Source organism: Lycium barbarum, chromosome 6, assembly GCF_019175385.1.
Source record: "Lycium barbarum isolate Lr01 chromosome 6, ASM1917538v2, whole genome shotgun sequence".
Lineage (NCBI taxonomy): Eukaryota > Viridiplantae > Streptophyta > Magnoliopsida > Solanales > Solanaceae > Lycium > Lycium barbarum.
The window spans coordinates 126912408-126928680 of record NC_083342.1 but is presented as its reverse complement, the minus strand read 5'-3'; the positions used below and the strand labels follow the sequence as shown (position 1 = coordinate 126928680).

At 35.8% G+C, this 16273-nt stretch overlaps 3 protein-coding genes across 3 annotated transcripts; 2 read left to right on the top strand and 1 right to left on the bottom strand.

The window, feature by feature from the left end:
• The first annotated feature begins 1382 nt into the window (after positions 1-1382).
• LOC132598750 (uncharacterized) lies at positions 1383-4974 on the top strand. Its single transcript, XM_060311819.1, has 3 exons — positions 1383-1412; positions 2609-2705; positions 3532-4974. The coding sequence occupies exon 3, from the start codon at positions 3601-3603 to the stop codon at positions 4639-4641; it is 1041 nt and encodes a 346-aa protein (XP_060167802.1). The 5' UTR covers positions 1383-1412; positions 2609-2705; positions 3532-3600; the 3' UTR covers positions 4642-4974.
• Positions 4975-5547: 573 nt separating this feature from the next.
• LOC132600163 (uncharacterized) lies at positions 5548-6832 on the bottom strand. The gene is made up of 2 exons (XM_060313262.1): positions 6501-6832; positions 5548-5837 (listed from the first exon to the last, which is right to left on the bottom strand). Exons 1-2 carry the CDS (start codon positions 6726-6728, stop codon positions 5709-5711), a joined length of 357 nt encoding a protein of 118 aa, XP_060169245.1. The 5' UTR covers positions 6729-6832; the 3' UTR covers positions 5548-5708.
• Positions 6833-8091: 1259 nt separating this feature from the next.
• LOC132644611 (uncharacterized) lies at positions 8092-15935 on the top strand. Its single transcript, XM_060361212.1, has 15 exons — positions 8092-8285; positions 8497-8559; positions 8803-8919; positions 9000-9234; positions 9508-9666; positions 9777-9928; positions 10107-10323; positions 10439-10490; positions 13254-13602; positions 13800-13862; positions 14104-14220; positions 14304-14538; positions 14896-15054; positions 15161-15312; positions 15521-15935. Exons 1-15 carry the CDS (start codon positions 8092-8094, stop codon positions 15765-15767), a joined length of 2511 nt encoding a protein of 836 aa, XP_060217195.1. The 3' UTR covers positions 15768-15935.
• The last annotated feature ends 338 nt before the right edge of the window (positions 15936-16273 follow it).

Genomic DNA, 16273 nt, shown 5'->3' with positions numbered 1-16273 from the left:
GTTGATATTTAGGATGTGTGGACACTTGCTCAATCTTTCCATATCTTCTCCTTTTACTTTATTTGGAGAAGTATGAAGTATGAAGTATGAACAAACAAGGTCTGTTGTGTGTTCTCAATTCAAAAGGTTCAATTTTTTTTATTCAAAATCATGATACAGAATTGTGGGGCTGCAATATTGTCGAGTATTCTTTTGTTTTTTAATGGGGTTTTCCTGTTATTGAATCAGCAATGTTTCTTTATGCTTACACTAATCAAGATTCTGGTTTTAATCTTTAAGGTTATTTGTGGTTGTCTAGGCTTAAAATGTTCATTCCAAGATGCTGAGAGGTGACTTATTATAGAGGATAGTCCCTTTGTCCTTTAGACAAATTTCAGGGGCATATTTCCACTTGTGTATCAACTTGCTGTTCTTGCTTGAAATGAGGGGTAGGCATTAGAGAAATATGGCAGTAATGATGAGAAATCTAGCGGTTCCTGAGAAAATTCTTTGGCATAATGTATGTGGAGAGTATGGATAGGAGTTGGCATGTTAGCTATGTTACACCACGGCTGTGTTCGACTCCTAGCATTTTATTTAAAATCTATTTTGAAGAATCCATACTCATTCTTACAGTTTTGACACTTGTATGTGGAGGCAAAGAAGATGGTTAAACTTCTAATTTTCTCTGCTTCACACAATGGAGATGCTGCTGCTTGGGACTTCAGCTATATTGGAACTAAGCGTTCCCTAAATTTACCAAGAAAAATAGAATTGGGAGACTGTTTCAAAGGCAATGTTCGAAACAAATTGTAAAATATGTGAAACACTTGGTGTCTAACTGATGTGCTTGGGAGAGGTATTTCTTGTGAAGTTGCTGAACGTCCGCCTACTTGGACTCGGCGGAGCCTTCTGATAAATCTATACAAAGATTTTGAGCTCAAAAAAGTTGTTTCACCAGAAACATTTTCGTATCAAAACAGGAATAAATTGCTGGGCTGGTAGGTCAAAAGCAATGCAACAGATATGACTATCCACTAGAGAAAGGTTTTAATATGCCATGGTTGTCCTGAAAGAGGAAGGAACAAGGGGAAGCACTTGAATTTATGACCCTCCTTGCCTTAAAACTAGAGAAGATTTGCCCATTATCATGTGGAGAAGCAGCAATGCGACTCTGAAGGTCAAGCAGATTGAGTATTTGGATCCCAAGGCTGAGATAGGTAATACAATGCATGAGGGTTGAGAATAAGTTCTCACATTAGTAATTGGTTTAGAAGTCGCTGCACATTCAGATGCCATATGCATGCTTCCTTCTTCATTATCTCCCTTTGTTTGGATATGAACTAACTCAGCTATTTTGGTCTGATCAGACGCACATTAGATTTGCTGTGACCATCTGGGGGTAGAGCTTCAACAGCATGTGCTTTTGAACGGTATGAATGAAGTTTAAGTGCCTAATGTTTTCATGCATGATATAAGATCATAAAACAAAGCATTCATGCTCTTTGTTTGTTTATCTATTTGATTTCCAGTTATTTATCAAGTTATTGGTTTGTTAAAACGTACTAATTGAGAAGCTGTAGAAGTTAAAAGACAAAAACTCAGTCTGGCAGAAAAAGCAGAAACCTTTTAGATGTAATCCTAAGTTCCTCCTTACTATATTTGAATTACCGTCCATCTTCTTCGCTACTATGACCTAAACTCACTACCTGTGCCTCTCTTTCTCTTCCCTCCCCTCTGATTGATTTCTTTTTTCTTTTAAATGGTGATACTTAGTTTCACCCTTTTTTTCCATTTTAGTGCACCAGAAGATTTCCTGTTCATTCACCATAGGACATCATACACACTATTCAATAAACCATTTGGAGCTTGAAAACCTTTTCCTCACCTCTACACCTCATATCTCTGACAAAGTTATTTTTCCATTTATATCTGTATCTAATAGTACGTCTTAATCATGTTTAGATAAATTTGGGAATAGAAGATTGAGAAAAGTTAAATTAAGAAATGAAAGAAATTTTGCAATGGGTATACACAAAAAGAAATTATATGGCAGAAAAAAAGGAAAGATGGACAGCTAATAAAGGCAATGGCTAGGTTACACACATTGAGAGCCAGTAGGCACTACTTGTTGTCTCTACTAGATTTATCCAAGGGGCGTGCATGCAATATGGTATCTTGTTCTATCCAAGCCTTTTTGTCGACTAGGTCAAAGAGATTTGTAATCAGATTGATATTCTATGTTCCGAAATTAGCATTTGCCTTTGTGGTAAATTTAAGTTGAGAACAATTTTATCCACTTGGTTGTGAGTTGATATAAATGTACTCTGCCCTGAAATCATTCTTCGGACAACGTTGTCAGGTTTCGAAGTTTATCTATTTTTTTTATTTTTTTTTGTTGTAGAAAAGAGACTTTAGGGAGAGAATTGTAGGTTGAGGAAACTAAGGCTTATATATTGTCCTTAATCAGTATTTAAAAAATTCCCAGAATGTATCTGGCATTTTATTTTTTCAAAATTGCTACGCTTATAATGCTGCTTATTTGAACTCATAACTCACACTCTCATTTATGGATTTAGTGAGGTGAAGTGTGAAAGCCTTCTCACCACCTGTTGCTTCCATCGTCCAGCTGTCATCAGCAACGCCCCTCGTGTTACAAATCTCGTTTCTATATTAAGTTTTCTTCCTGGGCGATCAAAACAAGGTGTTTCACGAAGCGCTCTCAGGTTAGTTGCCTAATGCATGTGCTTCTTCCTTAGAAGTAAGCAAGAACTTTATTTTTAAAGGCTTTCTAGATTTACTCTCTATTTCTTAGTAAATTCATCTTTCTTCATTGTATCTGCATTGGTATGATGTGCTCGGATCAATTTTTTCCCTTTCTCGTCAGTTCTTCGTAACTAGGAATGTTTCTTGTAGTTTGTTTGTTTCTATTGAATACCCATCATTTTTTTTGGGGGGGGGGGGGGGGGGGGGTAAGTTAATCATAGGAGGAAAGTTTATGTACTTTGTGTTATACGTCTCCTAGCCTCAGTACCCCCTTTTCTAGTTGCGGATCTAGTAAAGTCCGGAAACCACTATATTGCATCTTTTTGTATGCATGAAGTTAATCCTGAGAAATTGTATATCCATTCTCTGATGAATGAGCAAAATCCTATGATTTGATTTTTTTTTTTTTTTTTTTTTTTTTGACTTACTCTATTAATGGAGTCTCCTAGCCTCAGAACCCCCTTTTCTAGCTGCAGATCTAGTATAGTCCAGAATCCACTATTTTGCATCTTTGTGTATGCATGAAGTTAATCCTGAGAAATTGTATATCCATTCTCTGATGAATGAGCAAAATCCTATGATTTGAATTCTTTTTTGTTTTTTGACTTGCTTCATTAATGGAGATTGATGATTCATATAGCCGACCCCAACTTGCTTGTGGTTGAGGTGCAGTTGTGGTTTAAGTTATTAATGTTGCTGCTCTACCATTTGAAGCATAGATTCATCTGCTCGCTTTTTATGATTCCAGGATTAAGTGGGCAGCTCGATTTGTTCAATTCAATGCAGGTCGATCACCAACTAGCTGATCACTCTAACCAGGATCCACTGGTTCTTCTTCAGCATGCTTCACAACTGATGTCCTTTGGTATAAGCAACATGGCAGACGTTGACCCAGAAATGCAGTTGGTTGAAGCGTATCGTGAGGGTTTGAATGATGTAAGAGAAGTCTCTGGACATACTGAAGAGAAGCAGCCAGTATATCAACGTATGAGATGGACAGATGAAATGGTTAAACTTTTGATTACTGCTGTTTCTTATATCAGAGAAGATGCTTTGTCCAACGAGATTTTCATCAAGAAGGGTAAATGGAGGGCGGTTTCCTGTGTTATGACTGAAAGAGGTCATCATGCGTCTCCTCAGCAATGTGAGGATAAGTTTAATGATCTGAATAAAAAATTCAAGAGATTGAATGATGTACTTGGGAGAGGCACTGCATGTGATGTCGTGGAGAACCCTGCGCTTCTGAAAACGATGGACCTGTCTTACAATTTGAAAGAGGAAATGAGCAAGCTCATAGGTAGGAAACAATTATTCTACCAAGAAATGTGCTCATACAACAATCGGAATAGATTGTTCCTGCCCCATGATCAGGAAGTTCAGCAATCTGTGTTTTTGGCTGTGAAGGGTCTTTACAAGTATGAAACCAATTGCATGTTGCAGGATTTTCCTTTGAAGAGGAAGATAGGAGAAGGAGAAGAAAGAGTTCCAAATATGGCCCGTGCAGATCTGAATTTGGTGCAGGATATGCCTGCAAAGAGGAAAGTAGGAGGAGAAAGAGATTTGAATATGGCCCGTTCATCTCTGAATGGTACCACTACATCAGATCCAAATGTGCTTCATCCTAATTGCAATGGGATTCACGTTTCTATGAACAATGAGGAGAAAGAAATACAGGATGAGCATATTCTCCCTCGCTTACTACAATTGGAAGAACAAAAGCTACAGATTCAGGCCCAAATTCTGGAATTGGAGAAGCAGAGGTTCAAGTACATGAGACTCTGCAGTAAAGAGGAAAAGGAGCTACGAAAGATGTTGCTGGACAATGAGGTTATCAAACGTGAGAATCAGCGATTGGTGCTTGAACTCAAGCGTGGTGGAATACAGCCTTCTGACTGAATCATGTACCAGGGCTGCAGTATATGTGGTCTGTACTTTTCCATCTTGAAGCACCTTCTGTTTAGTTCTCAATGTATATTTTCTCTTCTTGTTCATGTTTTCTATCTTTTGGTGTAGGATGTGCAAACTTTTAATCTCGTCTTTGCTCGGCCTTATGACTGTTAATTATTCTGTTCGGACTTATTCGGGCTACTTTATGTATGATGTGTTTGATACTTCCATTCTGTTTCCTGCTTCTACCTATATAAATGATAACTGGAAACTCCTTTACCCCCAGTGAATTTGTAAAAGGCTGGTTGAGTTATCACAGCCTTTATCACGAGGCACTTATGCTGCATCTAGCTTAATCTTAAATGAAATATTACCAAGAAAAATAGGAATTGCCTTTGGTGCTGGCATCTAAACTAGTGCTGGTTCTTCTGATGTGGTTGTAGTTTTTTTTTTTTTTTCCGATCTTGCTAAATGCTGCCTGTGATGCTCGACTGGAACTTTGTATTACCTTTCAGAAAATTAGTGGTGGTATTGTAGCTAGAGCTGGCAGAACTTCTCTATGAACTTGTAAATGTTAATCATTCTTTCCTTTCGCTGTTGAGAAATTCGGAAGGCCCTATAGCTACACTTTTGTGGTATGGTTACTGTTTAAGTAGTGGGGCAAATGCGCAATCGTTGTTGAGTAATTTTCCTTTTCCCGTGCCTTCTAACATTTGAGACCCTTTTCGATGAGAAACCTGACATGGCTTCCTTTCAGAAATTGTTGAACTAAAACATGTTTGACCAGAAAAACTTATCTCCAAGCAAATTCTTGGCTGTGTGGTTGAAGTTGAAGACTGAAATGCAGGGTTGTGAACGATGAACAAACAATAGGAAAAGAGTAAAAAGGATGAAGAGAACTCCAATAATAATATGAAATACCAAAGTGCCGTCCACCCAAAAAGTCCAATCAATATGTTTTTGCTACAATTTTTCCTTGACCTAAAGTAACCAACAAAAAAACATAGGCATTATATTATTGAAGTTGTGCTTGAAACCATATTGAAGTTGTGCTTGAAACCATGTCTTGGATTAGTCTATGTTGATTTTTCTTCACCAGCTGGTTGTTTAGCATCAGTTTCATCTGATACCTTTGCTTCTTCTGGTTTTTTGTCTGTGGTTTCTGAGCTCTTCTCATCTTTCACTGACTCCTTGGCTGCTTCATTCTGTGCCATTCATTTTCAAAGTATATTCAATATTAGTAACTTCAAACTGAAAATAGTATTATTTACATTCAGTAATAGTCTTTATGCTATACTCATTAGACACAGAAATCATTTACATTCAACAGCTTAACATTTTTGATACATACAGCAACTACCGTAATCATAAGGAAGTTGGGGTCATCTATATGAACCTCCAATGTACATTTAATCCAGTCCAAGTTAAATATAATCAAGATAATCATAGTAAAAATAAAATTAGTTTTTCTTTACACTCGAGGTTGTCTATTTTAAAAAATAAGTACTACTCGAAGCACTGTTAGATTATGGTACGACATCCATGGACAAAAAAAGTGAATTTTTAGAATCTCAACTTTCATGGGTTAGATTAATATCCGTATTATTGTATATAGATGTTGAAATTAGTTATTGCTTGAAATTTGATTATTAAAGTGCTGATATTCCTATATGTATGATATTTTAAAAAATTTCATGAATTGTGCACTTCTCACTTCAGGCCCTTTAAAAACATTGACCTGAAGCAGCTCATCCCTCTTTCTTTCGAGGAGGCACTTCGCTTCACTCTCCTTGATGAAACCTAAGTTTGCTGTTATATATGATTATATTCATCAGTCATTATCATCAAATATATATATATATATACACCTCAGTGAGCAGTGATCCAAGAGAATTGGAATTGTCAATATCCGCAGCTACCTTCTCATCATCCACCTTCTTTTCTCCATCTTCTCCATTAACCTGCTTGTCGACGGTCGTCACCTCCGTGGTGACGGTGGTGGTAGTGGTGGTCTCCTCCTCCTTTGGTTGCTCCGGTAGCGGGGCTGCTGCGGCGTCAGCCTTTATGTCCTTTGGTGCACTAGCACAAGCTCCCATTTTCTTTATTTTTTGGAGGGGAGAAGAAATTTGAAAGGAACTCTTTATGTTCCTCTCACAAACTCAAATATAATATGCGGATTCGTTGGAGAAAGGAAGGTGGGAAATATATATAATGACTGCAAATGATGAATATTCTTTGCTCCAAATACGAATAATATATACATATGGGGAAAATGAAATTATGTATTTGAGGTAATTCCGGTTTTCTATCTCAGTCAAAGAGAGTTTTAAGGAAAGTAAATGTTCAATTTATGGAATGTTATCAATCACAATCACAAAAAAGATTGGCTCTTATTTCCGTGACCTCATTTTTGGTCATGCAAAATTGGAAATGCGCATATACTTAACAAAATAGAATTATTATTAAAGAATTGTGCATATAAGAATGTTCTACACTCTGCTTTGTAATGACATGCATAATACATAAATTGATCTGACAAGTTTGGCATTATATCGTTAGTATTACAAATTGAAAACGGACTTGTAAGCCAATATTGGCATTATAAACGAAGTGACAAACAATTCAGGCTCCGAGATGATAGTAATATTTTCGCCCAGGATTAGGTTATATGATTATGTTTAATTTAACTTATATTTCTTCTATCTAGTAAAATTACTCAAGCTTTATAGCCTGTTTGGCCAAACAATAACAACATACTCAATGTAATCCCACAAGTGGGGTATGGGAAGAGTAGGATTTACGCAGACCTTACCTCTACCTTTGCGGGGGTGAAGAGGCTGTTTCCGATAGATTGGCCAAATTTCTAAAATCAGATTATTTTGAAAAGCGCTTTTTCCTAAAAACGCTTTTTTAAAAAGTACTTTTGGTAAAAACAGTTTGTGTTTGACGAATCAATTAAAAAAGTACTTAAGTGGATGTCTGCCACTGATTTTAAATGATTTCTCGTTAAAAATAACACTTACAATCAATCTTATATGGGAAGTCATTTCATAATGAATAAATTTGTTGTTGTTGGATTACACTTGTGAGATTACACTCGTGAGATTATCCTGAGTATGTTGTTTGTTTGGTATTCCGTAATGAATAAATTTGAGGAATAGATTAATAAAATCTACGTTGCAAAACAGAATTTGGACTGGCCTTGACTTCTTTACTTACCCTGTGTGTGAGGTCTTGCATGATTTCATTCGGGTAAAACTGATGCGAGGTTTTGCATGATTTCATTCGGGTAAAACTGTGTAACACTATAAATACAGACAGTTGTGAAAACATAGCTTATCTCCATATATGTAATCTTTACTTTTCCCATTAAGAAACCTTTCATCTTCCAAAACAAAACAAAAAATTGTTTGTTGTGTTCTTGAAAGAGGGAAGGAGTAGAGAAGATCAATGGCTAGCATGGAAAATTTATGCAACGTGGTGCATGGAATGAGGCCGCTTCTGCTTATGGTTATGGGGCAAATGATATCGGCAGGCATGAATTTTGTGTTCAAACTTGCAACCAGCGATGGGATGAATTTTAGCATTTTGACCTTTTATCGGTCCCTCTTCGCTTCTGTTTTCATGGTCCCTTTAGCATTCTTCATTGAAAGGTTCAATCATTAATTCAAAAACTCTGAATTTATTTGGGAATAAACATGGATTTGTCTATGTAGTTAGCTAGGTAGAGTTGTCTAATGTGTGATATAGATTCTTGGAGGCATATGAAATTTATGCTTGCTTTCTTGGAATGAAGGGGGAAAACCTGTGGAAATCTAATTGAGTTGAGTTTCTTACTAATGGTTCTAATTTTTCTTGTTTCAGGGGAAAAAGATCCAAGCTAACAAAGATGGTTTTATTCCAAGGATTTTTGTGTGGTCTACTTGGGCAAGTTGTTCTATCTCGTTTTTTTTTTTAGTTTTTGTTTTAACTCTTCTATTGGTTTCTTCTTTAAGTTGATGCACCTACTTCTTAGTCTAGTTCAAGAATGACACCGTGCTTGTTCATAGGTTTCTTGATCTTTTAGTTGATGCTTCATTTCTAAAAAGTGCTAAACTCTTATTGAAAATTATGTATAGTGACGGTTTTTGTATGTTAAGAAATTATAGTGAAAGTGGGTTTTTGTTGCAGGGGATCAGTAGGCCAAAACATGTACCTGCAAAGCTTGGTCTACACATCACCAACTTTTGTCACAGCTATGTTTAATCTCATCCCTGCCATGACCTTTATTGTTGCCATCATATTGAGGTATTTTTGCAAGGATCGTCGAGTTTAGTTTCATATTAATTTCAAACAAATGAGGCAGTATTAAATAGTCTGTAGTCCAGGTTAGAGAGGTTGGGTTGGAATTCAGCAGCAGGTAAAGCAAAGGTATTTGGGACGATCGTTTGCATCAGTGGAGCGATGCTCCTATCATTCTACAAAGGGCCAGAGATAAATATGGGGAAAACAAACATAAACTTGTTGCGTTCCACACACCATACGGGAGAAAGTAAGCCTTTACTAGGTGCCCTTCTTGCCCTAGCTGGTTGTACTTGCTATGCACTATTGTTGATTGTTCAGGTCAGTTACCGATGTACATTGATCCTTTGGGACTGTCTTTTATATTACTGTAGGTAGCCGGTGAAATAGTCGAGACACGCAGAAGCTGGCCCGAACACCATCGTTATAAAAACGAAACTGTGATAAGTTAACAATAGTTCAAAATGTGTTACAACAATATAGAAGGAATGTAATAATTCAGTAAATACCAAAATTTCAAGGTATCTCTATTTAGTAAAAGATGAAGCTTCCAAAACAATATTCTTACCAACCTGAGTGTTTCTGTATACACAGGCTAAGGCGGCTAAGCGATATCCATGTCCTTACTCATTCACCGCTCTATTGAACGTAATGGCAGCAGTTCAATGTTTTGTTGTTGCAGTAGTTGTGGAAAGAGACTGGAATGAATGGAAATTGGGGTGGAACATTAGACTTCTTGCTTCAGCCTATGCGGTATGTGCTAATGAGAATAAATTATTTCTTTTCTTCGTAAGAACTCATAGTTAAAATTGAAATTGAAGTTAAGAATTCAATCGTCTCACGCTGTTGAAGTTGTGTTTCAGGGGATTTTTTGTTCTGGAGTACTGTATACCATCATAGCATGGGTTGTCCGGATGAAAGGCCCGGTATATGTATCCGTTTTCAACCCTTTGATGCTTATTATGGCGGCAATTACTGGATACTTGTTCTTGGAAGAAAAGTTGTTCCTCGGAAGGTATGAGACTGAGGATAGCTAGCATCGCAAGAAATCTTTATTTTCCCGTTTCCTACACATTTTTAGTCACTTCTAGCCATGAAAGAATAAAGACTAAGAAATACCAAATGAGCAAGTTGAAATTGTAATGCCTCGATACGAAAGTCTAACGAGTTTGTTCTGATGTTGTGCACTGCAGCATCCTTGGATCAATTGTGATAGTGTGTGGACTATATGTTGTCCTGTGGGGAAAAGATAAAGAAATCAAGAAACTCAGCCAGTTGGTGCCGGATAAAGAAGAGATTGACATAAATTCCTCGTCACGTAAAGACAGTAGCCATGATGGTAGCAGCAAAAGGGAGGTAAAAGAAGAAGAAGAACAAGAAGAGAATGTATCATCAAGAAAGACATTTATTCTTTAGGCTAAATACATGCGCGGCCCTTAATCTTGTTCAATTTTTTCATTTAGACACTTGAACTCAAGCTGGTACCTATTGAACACCTAAACTACCCTAAATGTGTACCAATTAGACACATTTTGCTGACATGGCAAATGTGTGCTATTTCACTCTCTTTGAGCACGGTTAACTTCTTCTTTTTTTAATTATTATTATTTTTCTGTTTCTCTTTTCCCATTTTTTTCCTTCCTCTTGTTTTGCTTGAAGATGGACCATCCCGCCGGAAATTTCCATGGCCGGCACAAGTACACTTCTTTACCGGAACACCAACGTCAAGAACACTCGCAAAAAACCCTCAAAGTTGGTTTCTCAATTAAAGCACCACCATAACCAGCTGCAATTTTCTCAAAAAAAATTGAGGAGCAATAATCCAAGATTGGTTTCCTCAACAGATTTGAATCACTTGCCAGAAGTGAAAATTTTCAGTTTTCTTAAATTCTCCTTCTTTATTTATTACTTGTCACCACCAAACCAACTGAAAGTAATCATTTAAACTTCATGATTTCTCCAAGAAAATTATTTCTTAATGGTTGCTTTCTTAATTCTCTTTAAAAGTTCCGTTTTAGCTCTCTTGCAGCAGGTAGTTTCTGGTGAAAATTTCATCTGGGTTTTTTTTCTAAAATCAAGCCACGATCTTAACATTTTCTTTTATCTTGATGCATTACGGAGAGTGGATTGAATATTTTGAGGAACAGAGCATTTTATTTATCTCCCTCAAATTTTGTTTTCATTTTTTTCCTTATTAAGTGGCACCAAAAGCTACATGTCGTTATCTCATTGGTATGTTTTTGTCACATCGTCTGAAATGCACCCATTTTGTTTTTTGATTGTCCCAGCAAAATGTGTTTAATTGGTACACTTTTAGGGGAATTTAGGTGTTTAACAGGTACCAGCTTAAGTTTAAATGAGTAAATGAAAAGTTGGATAAATTTAGAGGGCTACATATGTGTTTGACCTATTCTTTGTGATGGCCGATAGAGGAGCAGTTTATAAAGCTTCAGTGTTCAACATTAGAACAAACTAGCTAAAGTTTTGTATCGACTGTACATGCTATCACTAGCAATGAACTAGCCATTTTGATCATCGAATTATTTCTTAGTCTTTTTCATTTTTGCCGAGAAGTGACAAAAATGTATGATGAAAAGGAAAAGAACAAGTTCTCTTAATGATGCTAGGCCTCACTAAGAAAACACATATCTTCCCAACTGAAAAATTGATGTATAGACGATCTAGGAAATGAAGCTACACATCTTTTCAGCATCATCAGGACATCATCGTTCTAATTCTTTGATTTTGAATTTACATTTCATTCAACTACGCGTTCAAGATGACAAAGAAGATGAAATTCAGAAGCACGTTGTGACAAAAAATTGTATCATTGAACTAATTATAGAATAAGCGTCAATTCGATTATTTTAGTGCTCAATTCATGTATATATGATATTTCTAAAATTTTCATGAATTGTGCACTTCACTTCTAGCTTCAAGCCCATTAAATACATTGACCTGGAGAATATATAGACAAATGATTATATTCATCCGTCATTATAATTCAGCAATGATCCAAGAGAATTATATTACGGAGTGGTGCACATAAGAATGTTGTACACTGTGCTTCGCAATAAGATGCATATTACTTAATACATCAATTGATCTGATAATTTGGCATTATCGTTACTATTGTAGTATTACAAAATTGAAAATAGACTTGCAAACCATTGGCATTATTGTTACGAAGAGACGAATAGTATAGGTTCCTTGATAATAATATTTTCCCCAATGATTAGGTTATATGATAATGTTTAATTTAATTTATATTTCTTGTATTTAAATTACATAGGCTTTAATCTAGTAGTAAGAACGTAAAGGTTCTAATGATGTTGCAGATAAGAATTTGGTATTTCAGTAGAAAAAGGATAGAAGAGCAAATTCATTTTCCATTAAGTTTTAGACCATGATTCTCAGTTTAAAGAGAGCACACTTACAATCAATCTTATGTTGAAAAATATTTCATGATGAATATAGTTGAGGAATAAATCAAAAAAAAGAAGAAGGAAAAATACATAAGTTGCTCCTTAAACTTCTCCTGCTCAGTTCCACACTCTAACTTTACGGGTAATTTTTTATCCCCCTATTTTTGTCCGAAGTGAATTTAATACCCCTAAGATGTGACCTAACAGAGAATGTGTTATCAATTGCCCAAAAGCAAGTGAAAGAATTTAAAAAAAAAAAAAAAAAAAAAACAGCCCGAATTAAACACTTGTCATCTTCTTATTGGATGATATAATATTAATTGTGCTTAGTTAGTTTTTTAAAAATATGTTTCATTTTAGATTTTCTTTCTTTTTTCCTTTTTCCTTTTTCATTTTCCCCCTCTTTCTTGTTTGTCTGCATAAGATTGGTTCTGCATTTTTAAGAGGGTAGTAAATTCAATTCGGATAGAGATAGGAGGGTAAGAATTTACCCCTAAAGTTAGAACGGGTAACTTAATCGTTAGGACAAATTTAGGAGGCAACTTAATTATGTATTTTCCCATAAAAATTACTTGCAAAACAGAATTTGGACTGGCCTTGACTTCTGTACTTACATTAGTCTCTCCCTTTTCCACCTGTGTGTGAGGTCATGCATGATTTCATTCGGGTAAAAAGGAGTAAAACTATAAATACGACAGTTGTGTAGATGCGTATTCATCATTATATCTCCATACATGTGTATTCTTTTTTCTGCCTTCTTTTTTGCTACTTTCTCGTGATTTTCTAACTAGAACAATTTCCACCAATCCCTCAAAATCCAAAAATCTCTTCTAATCATTTTTCTTAAAATCTTTGAATCTTTTGATTTTCATTCTGTAGCCTATCTATCTGCATGCAAAACAAGAACGTAAGAAGAAAAGGAGGAAGGTTATAAAATTAAACCCTCCTTTTCTTTCTTGCTTTCTTGGTTTTGTCTATTCCTCTTCAAGAAACCATTCATCTTCCAAAAGATTTTTTTTTGTTGTTGGATTCTTGAAAGAGGGAAGGAGCAGAGAAGATTAATGGGTAGCATGGAAAATTTATGCAACCTGGCGCATGGAATGAGGCCACTTTTGCTTATGATTCTTGGGCAAATTATAGTTGCAGGAATGAATTTTGTGTTCAAACTTGCAACCAGCGATGGGATGAATTTTAGCATTTTGATCTTTTATCGGTCTCTCTTCGCCTCGGTGTTCATGGTCCCTTTAGCATTCTTCATTGAAAGGTCCAATCATTAATTCAAAAACTTTGTATTTATTGAGGATTAAAACATGGATTTGTCTATCTAACTAGCTAGGTAGAGTTGTCTAATGTCTAATATTGATTCTTGGAGGTATGTTTGCTTTCTTGGAATGAAGGGCAAACATATATGGAAGTCTCATTGAACTTTTTCTTACAAATGGTTCTAATTTCTTGTTTCAGGGGAAAAAGAGCCAAGCTAACAAAAATGGTTTTATTCCAAGGATTTCTGTGTGGTCTACTGGGGCAAGTTGTTCTATCTTTTTTTTTTTTTTTTTTGGTACTCTTCTATTGCTTTCTTCTTTAAGTTCATGCACCAGCTTCTTAGTCTAGTTCAAGAATGAAACAGTGTTTGGTATAGGTTTCTTGATGTTTGTCGATGCTTCATTCTAACAAGTCCTAAACACTCTCTGAAACTCATGTACTGTAAAAGATTTTTGTAGGCAATTTGATAAGAAATTATAGTGAAAGGGGTTTTTTGTTGCAGGGGATCTTTAGGACAAAACATGTACCTGCAAAGTTTGGTTTATACATCACCAACTTTTGTCTCAGCAATGTTCAATCTCATCCCTGCCATGACCTTTATTGTTGCAATCATATTGAGGTATTTTTGCGAGGATCGTCGAGTTTAGTTTCGTTATTTTTTTTAAAAAAAAGAGGTGGTAATATATATTCTGTATTGTCCAGGTTAGAGAGGTTAGGTTGGAATTCACCAGCAGGTAAAGCAAAGGTATTTGGGACGATCATTTGCATCAGCGGAGCTATGCTCCTATCATTCTACAAAGGGCCTGATATAAATATGGGGAAAACAAACATAAACTTGTTGCACTCAACACACCATAAGGTTGACAGTAAACCTTTGCTAGGTGCCTTTCTTGCCCTAGCTGGTTGTACTTGCTATGCAGTATTATTGATTGTTCAGGTGAGTTACTGATGAACAATGATGCTTGGAAGTTGGAACTGTCTGTTATATTACTCTGTCTTATTTCATGTGTAATACGTAGTTGTAGAAAGCTTTTTGTAACGTTTTAAAGTTATAGATGTTCATCTAGCATTTAAGATAAGTTTTGTGCTGGTGGAATAGTCGAGGCATGCGGAAGCTGGATAAGTAAACCATTGTTCAAAATGAGCTACAATGATATAGTCGGGATGTAGTAATTCAGTAAATACCAAAAAATGCATTTTAATCAAGTAAAGTTATATAGTTATTCTCTATTTAGTTAAAACTGAAGCTTCCAAAACAATATTTTTACCAATCTATGTGTTTCTGTATGTACAGGCTAAGGCGGCTAAGCGATATCCATGTCCTTACACATTCACCGCTCTACTGAATGTAATGGCAGCAATTCAATGTTTTGTTGTTGCAGTAGTTGTAGAAAGAGACTGGAATGAATGGAAATTGGGTTGGAACATTAGACTTCTTGCTGCAGCATATACGGTATGTGCTAAAAAGAATAAATCATTTCTTTTCTTTGTAAGAACTCGTTAAAATTGAAATTGAAGGTGAAGGATGATCTTCTCACACTGTTGAAGTTGTATTTCAGGGGATTTTTTGTTCTGGAGTAATGTATACCATCATTGCATGGGTTGTCCGGATGAAAGGCCCGGTATATGTATCTGTTTTTAACCCTTTGATGCTTATTATGGTTGCAATTACTGGATACTTGTTCTTGGGAGAGAAGTTGTTCCTTGGAAGGTATGTGCTTTAAAATCTTGTTTTTTCCCTTTCCTACACAATTTTTCAGTCACTTCTAGCCAAAATAAATAAATAAATTGAAAAGACCACAAAATACTGACTGAGCAAGATGAAAAATGTAATCATGCCTATTGCCTAGCTAGTTCTAGCATGTTTATATAATCGATTCAAAAGTCTAACGAGTTTGCTCTAATGGAGTGCACTACAGCATCCTTGGATCAATCGTCATAGTGTGTGGACTATACGTTGTCTTGTGGGGAAAAGATAAAGAAATCAAGAAACTCAGCCAGTTGGTGCCAGATAAAGAAGAGATTGACATAAAATCTTCTTCACTTAAAGGCAGTAGCCATGGCGGTAGCTGTAAAAGGGAGGAAAAAGAAGAAGAACAAGAAGAGAATAAGAGGGATTCCCAGGTTGGTTCTGAAATATTAGGAGGTGTTTACATTTATCACTAGAAGATGAAGGACTATATGTATCATCAAGAAACACCATTTATTCTGTATGATGGCCGATAGAGGCGCGGTTTATAAAGCTGCAGTTTTCAACATTAGAACAAACTAGCTAAAGTTTTGTATCGACTGTACATGCTATCACTAGCAATGAACTAGCCATTTTGATCATCGTATTATTTCTTAGTCTTTTTCTTTTTCCTTTTTGCCGAGAGGTGACAAAAATGTATGTATCCTCGTTGAGAATTTTTGATGCATATACTAACCTCTCGAGGAAAAGAACAAATTTTCTTCTGATCTTTGGATTTTGAATTTCAATTTCATTCAACTACGTGTTCAAGTTGACAAAGAAGATGAAATTCAGAAGCACGTTACGATGAAAATGTATCATCAACTAAATATAGAATAGATGTCATATCTCTTTGTATTGACAAGAACACAAAACCAAAGGGGGAAAAGTGGTAGCTATAGGATTGATTATAATTCAGCTATAAACAAAATTGAAGACATGA